Raw genomic sequence first — 21,778 nt, 5'->3', positions numbered from 1 at the left:
CCTTAGATTCCTTTCAAATCTTTCCTTTCTGACCTTAAACCTATGCTGTCTCATTTTGGACACCCAGCCCTGGGATAAAGACCTTTGTCTATTCACCAAATCCATGCCATTCATGATTTTATACATCCCTATAAGGTCACTTCCCAGTACCCGACACTCTAGGGAAAATAGCTCCAGTTTGTTTAGCCTCTCCCTATAGCTCAAACCTTCCAACCCGGGCAATATCCTTGTAAATCTTTTCTGAACCCTTTCAAGTTTCACAACATCTTTCCAATAGCAGGGAGACCAGTATTGCATGCAGTATTCCACAAGTGGCCAAACCAATGTCCTATACAGCCACAACATGACCTTCCAACTCCCATACTCAATGCACTGACCGAAAAAGGCAAGCATACTAAATGCTACCTTCACTCCCCTGTCTACCTGGGACTCCCCTTTCAAAGAACTTGAAGAATTTCTTTATAAATATCTGTGCTTTCTTTTATATTTTGGCAATCTGTGATGTCATCAGGTTCCATTGAATACAATAGTGCATTTTCATGTTAAGCTTCTTGTGTTCAGACTAAACATTTAAATTTGAAGCAGTTCTATACCCGAAGAGCTGCATTCCCTAAGAAGCCTAATCTTATATTTTATTTGGCCAGTCCCTGATATTAAATCTTCCAGTAAGTATCATTACTTTCCTACTGTGTTTACGTAACATGATTATTTATTCTTCTTCCTTGGAAGCTGCTTTTCTATTTTTTTGGAATATCCAAATGATGTTCTGGCATTAAAGTTTTTAATCCTGCAATGAGTCAATGAGGTTTGAATCTCTTTCTTCGGAAGAGTTTTACTTTTATAAATTGCAATGCTTTTATATTTTATATTGTTAAACTGGTCAATTTTGTAAACCTGTATTATATTTTTAGAATTTAAAGCTTTAAAAGAAATTTCATAGCAATACTGTATTTTTTCTTCTATTAAAGCTCTATAACCTGTAAAATAACAGTGCTGTATCTCTGTATGGCTTACTGGAGGTCTTACAACCTTATTCTACCTTTTGCTGATAAAGGACAGGTTTTCCCACCTTCTCTGAGCAGGTCAAAGCTTTCCCACATTTTCATGAGTGAAATGAACACTTATTTTTGTCTTTGAGTGAAAAAAGACACTTTTCCACATGTCCTTTTTCACATTTTTCCAAATAAGTTTTGTAACTATGGTCTTGATATGCTCCCTGCAAAAATTGCCACTTTAATTTTTGATTTCCTGTTCTTATCAGTCTTAAAAGTGTTCTGTCAGATTCTGTCTTCTGTAGCTTTAAAATTAATACTTTTTAAAATCTACTTTGTGACATTCCTCATTGTGCAGTCTTGGTCTGAGTTAAAGCTGTGGTCTTTGATTTCACTGCTGTAGCAATCATGCTGGATTCTCGCTATGGTAGTGTTATGTGTTATAAATGGTAGGTACTTCTTTCTTCCTCTGTATGTTTCACAGCCTGCTGCTTTACATCCTTAAATATTTGCCCCTTGCTTAACATGGAGTTTTAACGTTACTCATGATGATCCAAAACAGTTACCTCTCGGATAAACGTCAGCATTTCCCTTTCTAAGGCCTCTGTAACTACGAATGTGAACATAAATAATCTTTTTAAGGTCTCACAAGCCCATTGCTTCTCCCGGGCTTCTTACCAGTTCTGAAGTAAATGTTTCAGACTGGAATGCTGTTTCTCTTTCCACAACCTTTGCTGACTGCTAGTTTGTTCAAGCGCTTACAGCTTCTGACAGTGTTATTAGTTCTTCATACAGGAAGGTGCTTAAAGCTGTAAATTCGCTTGGTCTGCTGAAAGATTCCTCTCCTCTGCCCGATAAGGTTTTTTTTCACCATGTGGTATTGAACCATGATGCCTACTGTTGATCACCATGTTGTATTTATGGGTGAAGGATGCTGCCACCTATCCCACATCCAAAGGGCTTTTTAAACAGTGAAGAACATTAGAACAGTACAGCACAGGAACAGGTCCTTTAGCCCTCAATGTTATGCCAAACATGAAGCCAAATTAAACTAATCCCTTCTGTCTGCCCTTGGTCCATGCCCTTCTATTCCTTGCACATTCATGTGCTTAACGAAATGTCCCTTAAACAACCCGATCACGTCTACCTCCACCACTGCCCCAGCAGCACTTCCAGACTCCTCCTGCTCTCTGTGTTTTTTTTAAAAAAAAACTTGCTCCTCATATCTCCTTTGAACTTTTCCCCTCTCAACTTAAATGCATGACCTGTAGTGTTAGACATTTCAACTCTGGGAAAATGATTCTGACCATCAACCTTATCTATGCATCTTATAATTTTATAAACTTCTATCAAGTCTCTCCTCTGTCACTCTAGAGAAAAAAAATCTTCCTTTTTCTAGCCCCTCTTCGTAGCTCATACCCTCTAATCTAGGCAGAATCTTGACAAACCTCTTCTCCATCCTCTTCAAAGCCTCCACATACTTCCTGTAATATGGCAACCAGAATTGAATGTAATGCTCTAAGTGTGGCCTAACCAAGTCTTATAAAGCTGCAATACGACATCCTGACTCTTGTACTCAGTTCTCTCCGCCCAATAAAGACAAGCATGCCATATGCATTCTTTACCACCCTATCTACTTGGGTGGTCACTTTCAGGAAGTAATGGACTTGAATCCTGAAGTCCCTCTGTACATCAATGTTGTTCAGGATTGTGTCATTAACTGTATACCTTTCCTTAATATGTGATCTTCCATTTTCCTGGATTAAACTCTGTCTGCCATTTCTCTGCCCATATCTGTAACTGATCTTTGTCCCACTGTATCCTTTGACAGGGTAGAGGAACAACAAATAGTGAATCTAAAAGAGGGATGCTTTTCACTTCTACAAGATGTGGTATATTGAATGATAGTTATAGAAAATAGGAGCAGGATGAGGCCTTTGATCAGCCATTCTATGTGGTTGTGGCTGATTGTCCAACTCAGTACCCTGTCCCTGCTTTCTCCATATACCCTGAGACATAGGTCTTAGGGGCCAAATGGATCAAACTCCTTCTTGAAAACATTCAATGTGATCTCAATCGATTGCTGTGGCAGAGAATTCCATAAGCTCACCCCTTTCCTCCTCTGCTCTGCCTGTTCTTTTTCCTTTTTTTCCCCCTCCCCTTAGCCCTTAGGTGAATCCTGGAGCAGTGGCAGGCATGAAGAGCCAGTTCCGCGAGCAGCCTGGGCAGCGAGTTGCAGAACAGTGCATGGGCAGAGACTGGCATAGGCAAGCAGCCCTGGAACTTTCCTTGAAGCCGCTGAATGCTGCAGACCGGAGGCTTGGAGAGGAGCAGAGATGGCTGTTGGAAAGGGGTCTGGCATAGGTGGTCAGACCATGTGCAGAGGCCCTGCACTGAGCTGCTACAATGTAATGTTTATTTGAATTTTTTTACCTGACTGTAATGTCAATCCTTTAACGATGTCTTCTTTCAAACTTATTTTTTGGACTCTGTGAAGTCATGCAACTACTTTGTCCTTCCTGTTTGGTATCCAAGATTTATACCTAGGTACTCGTGCCTAAGAGGCAGAGATTGTAGAAGCTCTTCACTGCACTTCTACAATGGAGTACAGGTGACAATAAAAAGGATATTCCACTCTTAAGAGAGTCGGTGCGAGGAAGGATTTGTTGCGGTGGATGGGGATGTTTGCAGCCCAGAATCTGAAACGCCAGAGGTCGCTAGCGGTGCCGTCGGAACAAGGTAGAATAGAGGCGCTTGTTGTCCCTCCTCTGTGCTGTTGGAGATTTAAAACTTTATAACGCCGCCCAAGTTTCGCCCCTGTCGTCCTGTTCGGGTTCCTTCAGGAAATCGGATAGTCGTTGTAAGACGATCGGGCTCCGTTCCTTACCAGTTACCTTATTTAACTTTTGCTCAGTCAGCAATATATTTTGTTTCCATTTAAAAGCTTTCTTCAGCATCCTAAAGAGGACTTTGAACGGACGAAGCAAAAAAAAAGTTCGTTTTTGTATTATAATGAATATAAAGGAAATAGCTTCACTTAGGTTTAAGGGGCGTTGTGTCCCTGTGTCTGAAAGATGCAGTTAAAAGATATACGGTGCACTGTAAAACCCTTAAATGGTTACGGAGCAGCCACAGCAGCTTCTGGCCAAGCCGAAGATCATTAGTGATGTTCTCATGTAGGACCAGTACGAATAACCAGATCCCTTCTAGATCACTAATCGTTACAAACTCTTAAAAAGTAACTGGACGATGTAGAACACGCTTAATCACTGTCTAGAGAGGGATTAATTTACAGATAAAGCACAGTTGGAAGATCCAAGTTAATGTACATGAACATTAGGTTGCAGGCAGTGTTTGTTTTTTTAATCCATAACATATATGTGTATATTGTACCTTCACGTTAATCAGATGTTTGTTGTAACAGTGGAGCACCGCCGATTCTATATATAACGGCGTGTCTGGCCATAAAAGGTGCTATGCGTGAAGGAGCATTCCTTCACCCAGAGTCTTCTGTTTCTTTTTTTTATCAGCCAGACCCTCGGGGCTGGGAAAGGCTGATCTTCCTCTCTGCCTTCACCTTTCGAGTCTGCCTTACATTTCGGTGAGTCTTTTTTCTCTTTAATATCTCGTTAGGAGTGACAATAAGCGAATAAGAGATGCAACGTATCTGGCCCCTATCTGCAGGCAGTTAGACGATAATATACCCATGTTGCAGCCCTGAGCAAAGCTGTTTCTCAAACGGTGATTTGGGGGCCAGGGGTTCGAAGTGAGGGTCTTTAACTGGTCACTTTTTTGTTTCTATTTAAGATATAACTGTGGCTTTTTCTGCCAAATATAATGACAATTTTTATTTAAAAGTTCACCATATGTGAGTTTGTCACAAGCAATATGTAACCTTTTACACTCAGTGAAGTGTCAACATGGAAACAGACCCTTTGGTCCTACCAGTCCATGTTCCCAAACTAAACTAGTCCCACCTGCATGTTTGCAAGGTCACTCAGAGCGCCTTGTGGCGTTTGCTGGGCGCTAATAGTAACTGTCCGACCACCCCATCTCTCGGTCTATGTCCACGAACGATAACAGTTGAAATGTACACCAGCAATGGTGGAGGCTGGTGTTGCAAACAGCAAGTGGGATTTTGCGCTGATTTCGTCAGTAAAGCAGGTGACAGCGGATGTGAGATCTCTCCTTGTTACCTGCGTGGGTAAATGAGGAGTTGATGTTGGCATTCACAGCAGAAGCAAAGCAGAACTCCTGCCACCATTCACCCCATCGCGGTCAGTCAATGCGCTGAAACCAGAAACAAAAACAGGAACTGCCGGAAAAGCTCAGCAGGTCTGGCAGCACCCGTGGAGAGAAATCAGAGTTAACCTTGCAGGTCCAGTGACCCTTTCTCAGAACTGGCCGAAACCAGTTTTGACTTGCTAAGGAAAGCACACAGTGCTGGAGATATTCAGCGGGTCCTGGCAGCATTTGTGGAGGGTGAAACTGCGTCTCAGGCTTGAGGTTGGTTCCCCTTTGTCAGGACGTGTGGGTATGCGGGGAATCAAAGTGAACGGTGGCTGCTAGAAGGCAATGGAAATAAAAGGAGTGGTTGCAGTAAGGGCCTTGCTGAGGAGCAGGGCCTTAAAACATCCCTCGCTATTGACTTCTCCCCTATTTGAACATTGAAGCTTTTTTTGGTAGGAGGTCCTTTCCGTTGGGATCTCGTTTAACCATCCAGTCGACAGTGCTTCCCTTTTGGATATTTCAGTATTAATATGGCTCAGAGCTCAGGGCTGAACTATTTAATACTGATACACAACTCCACACGAGCTGGCTGGCTGTCACTTCTGCTGCATTTTGGAACTTTTAAGCGGACAGCAGTTAACGGCATTTATATAACACGATTTTTAAAAAGTGCAGGCGTTAATCCCGGGAGTGTTTTCCCATTTACAATCACAAATGTACTGTGTTCAGTCCCTACAACATCCTCCAAGCTATACTGTTCTTCCCTGCCTCCCGGCACCTCAAGCTCTGCACTTTACATTACAAAAAAAATTGTTCAACTTTAACTTAAAACACAAACACAGTGCGTGAGAAACTCAGCTAGCAGCTGTGGAAAGGAAGAGTAAGCGTTTCAAATCTGGAAGGACTGTACAAATCTGAAAGGGGTCGGAAAGTTATGGTTTTTACGCTGTTGACAAACGACACCAAGTGAACAGGGTGAATCTGCCAGAGCAAAAAAAAGCAAAACAAGTGCTAATGATGGTAACAGAGAGATAGAGTATGAAACTTATCCAGGTTCTAGTAGTTTTGAAGGGTGACCGCTGTCTCTCCCTGCAGCTGGCAATCTTCCCCATTTCCTAGCGTCAGTCCCAGTCTTCTTGGATATTTTACCTTTGGTGCCTCGAACCGGATTTTCCAGGGGTGTGACCTAAATCCGGTGTGTTTGCTGTAGCGGTGGGGTCAACATTTCACAGATCAGCGCTTGGAAACTACATTTTAACTCAAATGTCACAGAATCCTTCGTCAACGCCCAAGAATGATAGTGGTGCTCATTACATTGAAAGATAGTTTTTAAAATGACACCACCCTCTCCCTTTCTCCTTGCAAACCCGCACTCGAACGAGAGCAGTGAAGGTGATTCAAGACTGCAGGGCCAGTGACTCGAACCAGAATCGCCGCCTACATAGCCGGCAGATCAGGCAGCAAAGGTAGGGACACAAGTAGAGTTGGTGTTTCGGATCGATGACCTTTCGGCAGCACGGAGCCTCGTACACCAAGCTGAATCTTGACTAGTGTGCAGGAAGAGTGTTCACAAACCACAGCCATCGCTGGAATCTGACAGGCAGTAAAGCGAGGATAGGATAGTCAATCCTCACCTTGAGCCGTGCTCACAGCCTCGGACTCAATGGGTGCGGAATAGCCGCCGCTCGGGAGAGAAAGTCAAGGGCTGTGAACATTGAAGGAATATTACACAGACAGCAAGCACTGATAACAAGGTGTGGAGCTGGGTGAACACAGCAGGCCAGCTCCACACCTTGTTATCTCGGATTCTCCAGCATCTGCAGTTCCTATTATCTCCACACAGGCTTTGGAGCAATTTTCCCTTACAAGAAAGGATACTTTGAGAAGCAACATTGGGTGTGCTCCTTAATAGGGATTTTTTTTTCGTTAGAAATGTTTCTGTTGACAGCACGAAAGCAACTCAATGTTCCCTTTCGGGTTTCAGTCAATAGGGAAACCAGCACTGCAGAGGAGGGGCCGAGGAATATTTGACAGCAAAAACGAAGGGAAAGGAATAGGAAGTGCTCCCATTCAGCCATTGCTCCTTGGAATGAGGTTAAAATTAATTAATAGACATGATTTGTATAATTCTTGGCAGATGGGTAGGTTGCAAAGATCGACTGTGTTTCATGATCGTCTTTCATTATTGAGAACAATGGTCGGGGGATAAAGGCAGCCGAAGAGTGTTGTGTTGCCGGGAGAGGTTAAACTGCGTCAAGGAGCCTATCTGAAAAACCATGGTCTTACTGAAATCGAATGTAGCCTTTCAAGTTCTGGCTGATATAGTGGTACTTTATTCAACCTGACCTGTTAACCTTGAAGTTGCAAACGCCTTGCGAGCAAGTGATCCCATTGAGAGCAAAACAAAAATCCGAGGGCGACATGCTAACTGCTAATTAAGAATCCTCCAGTAGTTTGGGAAGCGTTTGTCAATCGTTGCTGCCTGAGGGAGAGGTCAGATGATCAGGGTTGGAATAAAACAACGGGGAGAATCAATTTGTGCGTGCGTTTTGATATTTTGCAGACGACCATTTCAGTTCTACCAGAGATAATATGAACTGCAGATGCTGGAGAATCCGAGATAACAAAGTGTGTAGCTGGATGAACACAGCAGGACAAGCAGCATCTTAGGAGCACAAAAGCTGACGTTTTGGGCCAAGACCCTTCATCAGAAAAGTTTTTGGCCCGCTGTGTTCATCCAGCTCCACACTTTGTTATCTCAGTTCTACGTGTGTTGTTGTGCTCGGCTTTTGGATTTACTACTGTAAATGCCAGAGCTGTTGCCTTGGTTTAGAAGATCAGCCCTCTTCCAGTTGACACTTTTTGCATTGAAATGAAGCATTTACGAGACATCCGTTTCTGAGGAACCTCACCCTTGTGTGCAGTTTGGAGTGTAAAATCAAAAGAGGTCAACGATGCACTGAAGTCGTTCAGCACTTCATAACCTTATTATGTATTTAAAAGTTAAGTTTTGAAAAACGAAATGCTCGCTTTATAACATTAAACCCCATCAACACATCCGAGCTGGCAATGAGAGATAACAAGGTGTAGAGCTGGATGAACACAGCGGGCCAGGCAGCATTAGACGAGCCGGAAGGCTGACGTTTTGGGCCTAGACCCTTCTTCAAAACTTTCAGCTCTACACCTTGTTATCTCAGATTCTCCAGGATCTGCAGTTCCTACTATCTCTGAGCTGGTGATGACCTCACTTAATTACTCTGTAATGACTGCAGTGAGACCTGTAAACTGGGGCAAATTACTGCAGATGCTGTAATCTGTACTGAGAACAACAAATGCTGGAGATCACAGCAGGTAAGGTAGCATCCAGAACTAAGGTTTCTTGGTCTCTGGCTGCGAATCTGTTTTGCAACTGATGATCTTGGACCCATGCCGGGGTCATTTACAGATTAGGTTTTCAATTTTGATGTACTTCACAGCTTTCAATAAAAATAATAAAGTAAGGTTGCAGAAGACCACCTTTAAAATGCTCAAAATTTGCTGTTTTGTTATCTGAATTTTCTTACAATTTTATTCTTAAGTTTCTGCTTACCATGTACTGTTATACAGGCTGATGTGACCCATGTACAAAACTTCAGTGCAAGATGCCTTGTTTCTGACACACTTGTAAAGATAAAAATTCAAGTAACATTTGTAATATGTATTAGGGCCAGACATTTTGGAGAAACTTTTAGCTTTGAATTTGTCGCAATTCATCAAAGGCAACCAAATGTCAGTGACTGAAGCTAATTAATCACACTAAGAATTATAGGTTTTCAGAACAATCTGTAGCTCTGACCTAACTGGTGAAAGGACTGTTTATAGTTTCTTAGGTTCAAACAGCTGAAAAGATAACAGCCATGAGCTTTGACAAAACAATGATTATACAAAGCAAAAAATACTATTAAATTTGCCATCAAGTTTACAACAATGCAAAAAGCAAATATTTGTCACCCTGCACTTTATAGCCTCCTGTGGAGTTATGTATGTGAATAGAGAGAGAGAGAGATTGTCTCCACATCAGCGATTGATAGTGATGCTATTGTGATTCCACTAAAAGCACTCTCAAACTGAAATATCAAATATTGGTTAGAAGTAACTTGACAATGGTAAGGGTAAGCAGTACAGTATGATAAGGAAAGAAACATCATACATGAAATGCTCAGGAGCCTCAAAAGATTTTTCATATTTGTCAGGTTTTTTTATTTCCTTCTACTTCTACAATTCTTCGTACATATTTCCCAGTGTAAACTACAGAAATAATGGAGATGCTTAATAGCTTGTCATGAGAACAGAATTTTAATCAAGTCTAGACACTCACAGAGATCTTTGCAACTTACCATAGACCCCCCAGGTTACTTACCATGTCTCTTTTTTGAGGTTGGTCCTTTGGTTCATTTTCTTATGGTTTGGCTGTTTCTTTTTTCCTGTTGTGCTAAATGTCATTCATCATATCACCATTGACATTTTTGTGTAGATGACCTCAAAGGTGAGATACCATTCCTCCTTCCTGTGCATAGGAGGCAGATGTGGATATGATTTCATGTTAAAAGCACAACTAGCTCAATTTTGTTTCAATAATAATACAAGTAGAGATTAAATGAGATAAAAATAACATATTTAGGAAAAAAAAGCTCTTCTAACTTAGAATAAGATGTTACCTTTTTAAAATAGATTGTACTCAGATGCAATTCAATATTTTCTGCTAATGGAAATAAAATGAAATTTTGTGTATAGGTTTGCATAAAGATTGGTTTTCGCCATGGCAACAAAGGTGCTGCCGTTTTACCAAAAGAGGCACAAACACTACGGCTATGATTACCGTAACCTTGACAGCCGATCAGTCGTGAAGAAGTACACTAGCAAAAGCAGCTTATCCAAAAGGTGAGGAACACAGTGCTATCTTCTCATCTCTCCTGCACAGAGGGAGTGAAATGACTTGGGCAGTCCCAAAACAGGTGGCTGTCAATGAACTTGTAGAATTGTTTTGAGAGGATTATTCTTGCAAGCGTGCGCAGACTAATCACTGGGACATTACACCAAATGCAAAGGAGTTCCTCATATCTCTGACCTACATATGTTTTTGACTTTTGTTTACATTTGAGTTTCTTTCTCTGATCACTTAACAGTAAATTCTTTTATGCCATGATGATATCCTCCTCTTGTGTGTGTAGAATTTTGTTTTAATCTTTTCCTCATAACTCAACCTTCCTACTCTCAGAATCATGCATTAACCAGCGTTGCATCTTTCTACAAATAGTCCAAAAACTGAAATTCCCTTTCATGGTATGATGAGGTTGCAGATTTCACCGCTGTATTTAACTTCTATTTCAAGTAATTAAAATACTCAAGAAATTTGCTCAGGCATCATGACACTGTCATTGTCATCAATTACTTGGTTGCACATTTCTTGATTGTCAAAGCACTTTAAATGTATTGTGTATCTGAATTGTTTTGATATCTGAGTAGCAATAATGTAAAAACAGAAAAATATCAACACATCATTACAAACATGTCACTGAGAAAACAAATAAAAGAAATCTCATGTATTGCTCTGTCATTTGAGGCAATCCCTAGCTTGGCATATAAGGAATATTATTTGGATAATTTTCGAAAAGGCAATTCATATTGTCCAACTCAAAAGTCTTAACCAAAAAACAGAACATATGGAATTGGAGGCAAACTATAGACCTATGTGGGAATAGTTAGTAAGTCAGCAGAAGGGTATTTCTTCCAATTGGCAGTATGCAGTCTGCAGCACCCCTCAGGAATCTGTGTTGGAATTTCATCGTTATATTTATAAATGACTTAGATGGAAGAATAGAAAGCTGTGTAGTATAACTCACCAATGGCACAGTTTAAGTGGTACAAATGGTGTAGATGACAGCAAAAAGTTAGAAAGGGAATTTGTTTGCTATCCAAGTGGATAAAACAATGAGAGAAAATGTTCAGCCATTTTGGACCCAAGGAAAGAGATTGGAGTATTTTCTACACAGTTTGAATTTAAGCGTGAAGGAGCAAAGAGATTTAAGGGTACTTGCACAGAAATCACTCAAAGCCAGGTGGTTGGTACAAAAATATTTGAAAGGTCCAACGGAATGTTGGTTTTTATCTCAAGGTTCAAATGTATGAGCAAAGCATAGTTTAGAATTGTCAAAACGCAATTTAGACCCTATATTAACTATTATGTTCCGTTTTCTCCACTGGACCTCAGCAAAGATGTACTGATTTTGGCGTGAGTACAGCTTACATTCAACAGAATGTTATTAGGTCAGGAGGATTCAATTTTGTGGAAAGTTAAGGCTTGTATCCCATCGATTAATGGTTAGTCCAAGTGGAATAATATAGATGATGAAATGATTTGATGGAGTTGGTGGAGAGAAACTCTTTTAGAGCCAGAAGTCTTGAGCCACGCATTGTGATCCCCAGTGGGGTTGACTGCTGAAATGTGGGAGCTGAGACGTACAAACTTGTAATAGTAAACCGGGTGCAGCAGGGTGCGGGAGAGCAGTTGCAGAAGTGTTAAACATCAGAGGTGGGAACAATGGCCTGGTGCTGGGTCAGTTGGGATGATCAGTACTTAAAGTTGTGAATCTGGTTCTGACCATTCTCACTGACAGGCCGATCAGCCAATAATTGCTATAATGCTCAACCAAGCAGTCATTACTCCATGAGATATGATGAGAACAAACAATCATTGTTCCATTAGAGATAATGAGGACTTGCTAGAGTGGATAATTTTTTTTATATACTTTGTGCTATGGGTGGCTTTATGGCTGATTGTTGGAGTCTATTTACACAATGAATTTAAGGAGGCTGCCAGCAGATCTATCTGACCCTTCCTCCCACACAGCCACCAAGCTAATTCCCAAAAGGAGCCTGGCTGCATATAGCACCAATCTCCACAAAGACTGCTTTCCTGGGCAGTTTGGTACCAAGTGGCTCCTTCCTGCAATGAGTACCTGTATGAAAGAGAAACTGGGAGTGTTTGAGAAAGTGAGTATGCAGAATGAATGTGAATATATGTGACAGAAGATGAAAGGTAAGGAACGAGAAAGTGAATGAGTGTGAGAGAATGCAAGTGTCAGTGAAAAGTTGTGTCAGTTTGGGTAAGTGTGTAAGAAAGGGGAGTGGGCAAAGAGTGATGAATGGGGTGAGGGCACATACATGTGATATAGGGAGAATAGGCATACAGGGGGAGACAGATAGAGTGCATGCGAGTAAGAAAGTGAGAGAATGAATTTTTGTGAATGTGTACCAATCAAGTGGGCTGCTTTCTCCTGGATGGTGTCAAGCTTCTGGACCTGCACGTATCCAGGCAAGTGGGAAGTATTCCATCACACTCCTGACTTATGCCTTGTTGATGGTGGGCAGGTTTGTTGGAATAAGTGTCGGCAAGGTTCCCATATTTGGTTCTTAATAAATCCAATTATGGACCAGAATGTCTTCACTCTACAGACATGCACACAATGCATCACTGATTCAGGAGAATGTCACAGTTGTACTGAGAGAGGTCATCTTGGAGAGGTCATCCAGCAAGGCCATATGGAAAGAACTCAGGAATAAGAAAAATGCAATTACTATGATGGGGTTACACTAGACACCAGCCAGCAGGAGATAGAGGAACAGATACATAGGCAGATTGTGCAAAGATATACAAACATGTTTAATGTAGTGAGGAATTTTAACTTCCCCAACATTGACTGAGACTCTCTTAGTGCCAAGGACTTAGGGCAGAATTTATTAGGTGCATCCAGTAGGATTTTTTTTGAAACTGGGAGGGACCATACCTGACTTCATACTGGAGAATGAACCTGGCCAGGTATTCAAGGTTTCAATGAGGAAGCATTTTGGGAATAGTGATCATAATTCCACAAGTTTTAAGGTAGTTATCGAGTCATACAGCATGGTTAGCAGACCCTTTGGCCCACCAGTCCATGCCAACCATGTTCCCAAATGAAACAAGTCCCACTTGTTTATGTTTGTCCCATATCCCTCCAAACCATTCCTAGTCATGTGCTTATCCAGATGTCTTTTAAATGTTGTAACTTTACCTGCATCCGCCACTTCCTCTGGCAGTTTATTCTACATACTAACCACTCTCTCTGTTAAAAAAAGTTGTTCTTTTTAAATCTTTCTCCTCTCGCCTTAAAAATATGATCCCTAGCCTTGAACTCCCCTAGCTTAGGGAAAAGACCTTTACTTTTCACCTTGTCTATCCCCCTCATGATTTTATAAACCTCTTTAAGGCCATCCCTCAATCTGTTTTGCTCCAGTGAAAAAAGTCCCAGACTATCCCGCTTCTCCTTATAACTCAAACTCTCCATTCCTGGCAATGTCTTGGTGAATCTTTTCTAAACCCTCTCCAATTTAATAATGTCCTTTCAATAGCAGGGCGATGTCCTGTACAAGCTCAGCATGACATCTCAAATCCTATACTCAAAGGTCTGGGCAATGAATGCAATGTGCTAAACGCCTCCTTAACCACCTTGTGATGTGATGCAAATTTCAAACAATTATGTACCCGAACCCCTAGATCTCTCTGTTCTATAACACTAGCCCGAGGCCTACCATTAATTGTATAAGTGCTGTCCTTGTTTATTTTATCAAAATGCCATATGTCCCATTTATCCAAATAAAACTCCATCTGCCACTCTGCAAGTCATTGACCCAATTGACAAAGATCACTGTAATCTTAGATAACCTTCTTCATTGTCCACTATACCACCAATTTTGATGTTGTCTGCAAACTTACTAACCAAGCCTCCTAAATTCTCACCCAAATTGTTTATATGAATGACAAATAAATGTGAACCCAGTACCAATCCTTTTGTAACACCTCGGGCACAGATCTCCAATGTGAAAAACAATACTCCAGTGCCATTCTCTGCTGCCTATCATCAAGCCAATTTTGTATCTAATTCGCCAAGTTCTCCCTGAATGCCACGTGATCCAATCTTACTAATTAGTCTACTATGCAGAACCTTGCCAAAGGCTTTACTAAAGTCCATGTAAACAACATTTACCACCCTACCTTCATGTACCTTTTTGGTTATTTCCTCAAAAAATTCAATCAAGCTTGCGAGACATGATGTCCCTCGCACAAAGCTATGCTGACTATTCTTAATCAGTCTTTACCTCTCCAAAATGCTTGTAAATCCTATCTTTCAGAATCGTCTCCAACAACTTATCCACCACCAATGTCAGACTCACAGGACTGTACTTTCCAGCCTTCTCCTTACAGCCTGTCTTAAATAAAAGCATAACATTAGCCACCCTCCAGTCCTCTAGCACCTCACCAATGGTTATAGATGATACAAATATCTCTTCTGGGGGCCCTGCTATTTCTTCCCTAATTTCTCACAATGTCCTGGGATACATTTGATCATGTCCCGGAGATTTATCCACTTTTATGTTTTCTAAGACCTCCAGCATTTCCTCTTCTGTATTCTGTTTTCAAAGCATCAGTATTTATTTCTGAGTTCCCTGGCCTCCATTTCTTTCTCCACACTAAAAACTGAAGCAAAATATTCATCTAGTGTCTCCCCATCTCCTAAGGTTCAACACATAGATAAACTCATCGATCTTTAAGGGGCCCTATTCTTCCCCTAATTGCTTTTAATGTATTTGTAGAATCTCTTTGGACTACCCTTAATCTTATCTGCTAAAGCTATCTCCTATTCCATTTTTGACACCCTGATTTCCCTCCGAAAAATGTCCCTAAGCCCTTTATATTCTTCAAGTGATTCACTTGATTCCTGATGTCAACATCTAATATATGACCTTTTCTTATTCTTGACATGAACCTCAACATCTTTATTCACCCATTGTTCCCTACTCTTATCAGCCTTACCCTTCACTCTAACAGGACATAATCCCTCCAAACTCTTGTTATAGCATGTTTGAAAGCCTCCCATTTGTCAGTTGTCCCTTTATCTGCAAACAGTCTACTCTAAACAACTGTTGAAAGTTCCTGTCTCATACTATCAAAACTTGCCTTACTCCAGTTATGAGCTTTAACTTTTATGTAAAGCCTATCCTTTACCATAACTATTTCAAAACTGATAGAATAATGATCACTAGTCTCAAAGTGTCCCCCTACTAATACTTCAGTCACTTGCCCTTAGTTATGGATTAGGATAAGTCTGGTCTTTGAGTGAAAGTGCTAAATTGAGAGAAGGTTAATTTCAAAAGCATTAGGCAGGAGCTGGACAAATTTGATTGGGGTATATGTTTGAGGGTAGACCTACTTCTGACATGCGGGAGTTCTTAAAAGATCAATCGGTCAGAATTCAAGACCAGCATGTTCTTGTGAGGATGAAATTTAGGGATGGCAAGATTCAGGAACCCTGTTTGAAAAAATATTAAAAGCTTAGTCAAAATGAGAAAAGGAGGCAGGTGTAAGGTTTAGGAAATGAAAATGACGAGGCAGGAAAAACCTAAACAAGGAGTTAGGAGGGCTAATAGAGGCCATGAAATGTCCTTAGCAAGTAGGATTGAGCAAAATCCTCTGGCATTTTATATGTATATTAGAAGTAAGAGGATATTTAGGGAAAGGGTAGGTCCACTCAAGGACAAAGGAGGAATTTATGCATGGTGCTAGAGGGAGTGGGTGAGGTTCTTGAGTGCTTTACATTGGTATTCACCAAGGAGAAAGGTATGAATGATGATAAGAGTAAGCAGCAGTATGTTGATATTCTAGGAGATAACAATATTTAGATGAATGAGGTGTTGGATGTCTTGAAAAATATTTAAGTAAGTAAGTCCTGAGACCTGATGGGATCTATCCCAGGGTACTGAGGGAGTCAAGGGATGTGACTGCTGGGCCCTTCACAGAGATCCTCTGTTGCCACAGGTGAAGTCCCAGAATGGTAGAGAAGAGTAAATATTATTCCTTTATTGAAGAAGGGCAGCAGATATAATTCAGGAAATTATAGGCTAGTAAGCCTTACATCAGTGGGAGGAAAATTACTGGACAAGATTCTTAAGCACAGCATTTACTCGTATTTGGAAAAGAATAGATTTATTAAGGATAATCAGCATGGCTTTGTGCGGGTAGGTCTTGTATCACAAATTTGATTAATGTTTTGAGGAAGGGACGAAAATGACTGATGAGGGTAGGGCAGTGGATGCTTTATTAAAGCATTTGATAAGGTCCCTCATGGTCGGCTGGTGTGAAGGATTACATTATATGGATCGTTGCTGAGTTGGATACAAAATTGTCCGGGTCATAGACGACAGAGGGTAGTTGTGGAGGAGTGTTTTTCAGACTGAATATTTAATGACTCTGAAAACTATCTTACTTGTATCTATGAAAATGATCCAGTATGAGAACAAATATCGGATGTACTTGGAGACAGATTCTATTAACAACTACGCAGCTGGAATTGCAGTTGGCCATGCAGCTGTCCTGGGTCCAGTATTTGAATTTACCACATGCTGTGGCTCTTCTCAACTGCTCTTGACACATAGCTCTGACTTCAATGGACCAACATTGCAAGCACCACAAGTTCCAGTCACCCTTGATTATGCTTAAATTAAATTCTAAAAAAAAATTCAATGGCCCTATAATTTCAGAGCAAACCTTTCAGTTTACAGTTGATGACTGAGCTATGACTTTATCTTTTATAAACTGGATAATGTTTAATTCTGAATATTTTACATGTATGATGCAGTGGTGAATTAAAAAAGCTGCTATCATGTTCACTAGAATACATAGCCCTCATCTATCATTTCCTACTCAAACTTCTCTTCCATAGATAACAAGATCAATTGAGTCCATTATAGTAACCTGCAATCTGTACTTTACTCTTGCCTGTCTCCTTTTCTTAATAGAAAACAAATACAGTTTGGCAAAGATTATTATATTCCCTTAGTTCTAGGGTTCATGAGATAAACAAATAACTAATTTAAGGCAGAGCAGAGTTGTGCATCTTGGCATCTTACTGTTACTGTTTGTGTTTTTAATAATGGAACCAAGTCTAATTAAATAATATGAATGTTAAGTCATAGATGCTTTTGACTAGATACAGACACAACAGAGAAATGACTAGAAAACTATGTTAATGAGGTAAGATGAAGCTAGGTGTGAAGAGGTTCGTGTGGAGCATAAAAACTGACATAGACCTATTGGGCTGAATGACCTGTTTCACAGCCTCTTCATGATATTCCATTGGGCCAGTGTTTTGAATGAGGTCTTGAGGTTGTGAACGAGCAACAGTATTTCCGTCAAGGCTTGCCCGTTTTTTTTTCAGGAAAAGCAGAAGGATTAGGAGGCCCAATGCAGTGTTGTTAAGTTGAACAGGCACAATTGGCAAACTCTAACTTTGATCACTGGTACTCATACCTCTGCTATATGTAGATGAGCTACTTCACTGTGACCTTGGCAATGCTTTGAAAGGTTGTGTCACCGTCATGAAGTCATAATTGAGCTGCGACAGCTGCAGGTACAACCTTTAAGGGAGACATTCAGGAGATTAAGATCTGGAGGCACTGCCAAATGAGACCTGCCATCATGGTCCCATATTGGCAAAGATTCAAATTAATAACTGGCTGATGTAAAGCCATCCTCCGCATCCCTCAACATTCCCATTTAAAGGTCAGTTTGCTGCTCCTTCACCTGCTACTCCTCTTGCCTGACACTAATCTTCACCTAAATCATTTCAAAACCATGCATCAGTCACAAAATCACCTCACTGACCAAACAATCTGAGAACTTTCCTGCAAGTTAAGGTCATTCCATTCCCCTGGTGTGTGCTGTAGTGTCTAGCTTCAGTTAAAATCTAGTATGTCTCAGTTCTAATTTAGTTGATCATTTGCAAAAGCAATCTTGATGTTTAAGTGAGGCTTCCTTGTCTTGATATGGAGATGTTTCTTTAAAGAAGACAAAAGCACAATATGTGATGGCATTCCTCATTTGATATGTAATCCAAACTCCCAAAGATAATCTTTAGTGCAAATGAGCTGCCACCTTCCCCATACACCTGGAACATACCTTTCCCAGGTACTTCCCACAGATTCTGAAAGCTATCTGTTGGGCTTCAATATTGCTGTCCTAAATCTTACAGACTTGGTGCCTTGAAGGACCATCTATCCCCAATTTTGCATTTGTCTATGTGGTTTCATAACTGAGTGGTTACCTTGACCCTTTCGGCTATTGCAACATCCACAGAATATCCATCTTTCCAGACATATCAATCGAGATGTAAAAATGCCTTGAGCCAGTCATAAATCTACAATGTGACGCCCTGAGAAAAAAGTAAGTCACTTCATCTGGGCATAACACAAATGAATTCATGAACAGTTTTGGTGCATTTCTGGTGGTAAATCCATAATTGGGGAACATGCGAAGTATAGTTACTGTGAACATAATTGATGTGCATATGAGCAGGCTGTTTGCCTAGGAGTGTGAACAGAGGACAGGCACTAGTTTGTAAATTTCCAATGACAAGTTTATTCAGTTTGGGAAACTATGTGTTTCGGCAAATATAACTGACTTTGTATTAACTTCTTCCTTTCAAAGGAATCTGCATAGTTTGTCATTAAATTAAAGCTTACTTGATCAGATATTCCACAAGAAATGTGCTGAGGTGTGACCCAGAGCCATGAGTAGTCATAGTTTTATTTGAATAGTTGGGAAATGGGATATTTGAATGAATATTCTTGGCTATTGCATGTACATCGTTGAGGATTTTTTTGCAGAAATATTCCCTTAGAGATTATCATGCATACATCAGTTAAAAGTTGATTTCAGGTAAAAGTCAACACCTTATTTTTGACCAAAACATTTTGAATTTTCCATAAATTCATGTAAAAGTCAGCCTTAAATCTTCACAGAAAGCAATATGTGTGAGCCAAGGTATTATCCTTTACATAAATGTTACGATGAGGAAATAATCGGTGAGACTGTATGAGAGTCAAATATCTGATACCTTGTTTTATCAGAAATAAAAGCTTAAAATGTTGGTTTGAAAAACTAAAACAACAGTAGATAAAAGAAATCGAAGGGAATAGGAAAAATTTGGTGCAAAAGTTTAAGACACATCAGATCAGAGACAAGCACTTGTGGAATAGTCATATAACTAGTTGAGGTTTTGAAATTTCCTTCATCATTTTATGTAAAAATGCCCTCCAGAGAAAACAAAAAATATACAGCGGTGTTTAAACTGAAAGTTATTGAACATGCAGAGAAGACAAATAACTGTGTAGCAGCCGGAGAATTTTGTTTTTTGGAGAAAATTGTTCGAGACTGAAGAACAATATTGAACCAACTACAGACAATGTCAAAACGGAAGTGTGCCCACGAGGTAAACCTAGCAAGTGGCCACAATTGGAGAAAAAAGCTGCTGAGTGAATAATTGAAAGTCAATAAAATGGAAAATGTGTTAGTCCTGAAGCCAACCAATTCCACTCATGAAACGAATCAAAGGAGGATTGAATTTTGGATTTTAAGGCAAGTGCTGGATGGTGCACAAGGTTCATGAGAAGGCATGACTTAGTACTTTGGCAGAGAACGAAGATTGCACAAAAGCTGCCTGTTGAACTCAAAGATAAGATGTTACAGTTTCACCAGTTTGTAATCAAAAGTCAGCAGAAGGAAGGCTACAAGTTATCATGCATTAGAAACATGGACAAAACACCTACTGACAACATACTGGAGAATCGAATTGTGAACCAGGAGAAAAAACAATTTTGGCGATGAGAAAAATAGGTTTACTTTAGTTCTTTCTTGTATGACTAATGGCACAAAGTTAAATACCAATGTAATAAAATGTGAGGCTGGATGAACACAGCAGGCCAAGCAGCATCTCAGGAGCACAAAAGCTGACGTTTCGGGCCTAGACCCTTCATCAGAGAGGGGGATGGGGGGAGGGAACTGGAATAAATAGGGAGAGAGGGGGAGGCGGACCGAAGATGGAGAGTAAAGAAGATAGGTGGAGAGGGTGTAGGTGGGGAGGTAGGGAGGGGATAGGTCAGTCCAGGGAAGACGGACAGGTCAAGGAGGTGGGATGAGGTTAGTAGGTAGCTGGGGGTGCGGCTTGGGGTGGGAGGAAGGGATGGGTGAGAGGAAGAACCGGTTAGGGAGGCAGAGACAGGTTGGACTGGTTTTGGGATGCAGTGGGTGGGGGGGAAGAGCTGGGCTGGTTGTGTGGTGCAGTGGGGGGAGGGGATGAACTGGGCTGGTTTAGGGATGCAGTGGGGGAAGGGGAGATTTTGAAACTGGTGAAGTCCACATTGATACCATATGGCTGCAGGGTTCCCAGGCGGAATATGAGTTGCTGTTCCTGCAACCTTCGGGTGGCATCATTGTGGCAGTGCAGGAGGCCCATGATGGACATGTCATCAAGAGAATGGGAGGGGGAGTGGAAATGGTTTGCGACTGGGAGGTGCAGTTGTTTGTTGCGAACTGAGTGGAGGTGTTCTGCAAAGCGGTCCCCAAGCCTCCGCTTGGTTTCTCCAATGTAGAGGAAGCCGCACCGGGTACAGTGGATGCAGTATACCACATTGGCAGATGTGCAGGTGAACCTCTGCTTAATGTGGAATGTCATCTTGGGGCCTGGGATGGGGGTGAGGGAGGAGGTGTGGGGACAAGTGTAGCATTTCCTGCGGTTGCAGGGGAAGGTGCCGGGTGTGGTGGGGTTGGAGGGCAGTGTGGAGCGAACAAGGGAGTCACGGAGAGAGTGGTCTCTCCGGAAAGCAGACAGGGGAGGGGATGGAAAAATGTCTTGGGTGGTGGGGTCGGATTGTAAATGGCGGAAGTGTCGGAGGATAATGCGTTGTATCCGGAGGTTGGTAGGGTAGTGTGTGAGAACGAGGGGGATCCTCTTGGATCCCCGCCACAACCGCCCCAAGAGGATCCCCCTCGTTCTCACACCCCGCCACAACCGCCCCAAGAGGATCCCCCTCGTTCTCACACCCCGCCACAACCGCCCCAAGAGGATCCCCCTCGTTCTCACACCCCGCCACAACCGCCCCAAGAGGATCCCCCTCGTTCTCACACACTACCCTACCAACCTCCGGATACAACGCATTATCCTCCGACACTTCCGCCATTTACAATCCGACCCCACCACCCAAGACATTTTTCCATCCCCTCCCCTGTCTGCTTTCCGGAGAGACCACTCTCTCCGTGACTCCCTTGTTCGCTCCACACTGCCCTCCAACCCCACCACACCCGGCACCTTCCCCTGCACCCGCAGGAAATGCTACACTTGTCCCCACACCTCCTCCCTCACCCCCATCCCAGGCCCCAAGATGACATTCCACATTAAGCAGAGGTTCACCTGCACATCTGCCAATGTGGTATACTGCATCCACTGTACCCGGTGCGGCTTCCTCTACATTGGAGAAACCAAGCGGAGGCTTGGGGACCGCTTTGCAGAACACCTCCGCTCAGTTCGCAACAAACAACTGCACCTCCCAGTCGCAAACCATTTCCACTCCCCCTCCCATTCTCTTGATGACATGCCCATCATGGGCCTCCTGCACTGCCACAATGATGCCACCCGAAGGTTGCAGGA

The 21,778-nt window shown here is 41.7% G+C and overlaps 1 protein-coding gene across 3 annotated transcripts in view; it reads left to right on the top strand.

Annotated features, from left to right (window-relative positions):
- Nucleotides 1-4,459: 4,459 nt before the first annotated feature.
- The window catches only part of myom2b (myomesin 2b), a 119,661-nt gene continuing 102,342 nt past the window's right edge, over nucleotides 4,460-21,778 (top strand). For 2 of the 3 annotated variants that reach the window (XM_048531059.2, XM_048531057.2), the window contains exons 1-2: nucleotides 4,460-4,593; nucleotides 9,996-10,142. In XM_048531059.2, the coding sequence (XP_048387016.2) occupies nucleotides 10,021-10,142 (122 nt within the window). In that variant the 5' untranslated portion in view covers nucleotides 4,460-4,593; nucleotides 9,996-10,020. Of the gene's footprint in view, nucleotides 4,594-6,480; nucleotides 6,689-9,995; nucleotides 10,143-21,778 lie in introns of those variants that run through there. The other variant, XM_059645585.1, reaches the window with a different exon arrangement.

The sequence above is a fragment of the Stegostoma tigrinum genome, chromosome 4 (genome assembly GCF_030684315.1).
Source record: "Stegostoma tigrinum isolate sSteTig4 chromosome 4, sSteTig4.hap1, whole genome shotgun sequence".
Classification (NCBI taxonomy): Eukaryota; Metazoa; Chordata; class Chondrichthyes; order Orectolobiformes; family Stegostomatidae; genus Stegostoma; species Stegostoma tigrinum.
This window is presented reverse-complemented; position numbering and strand designations above follow the sequence as displayed.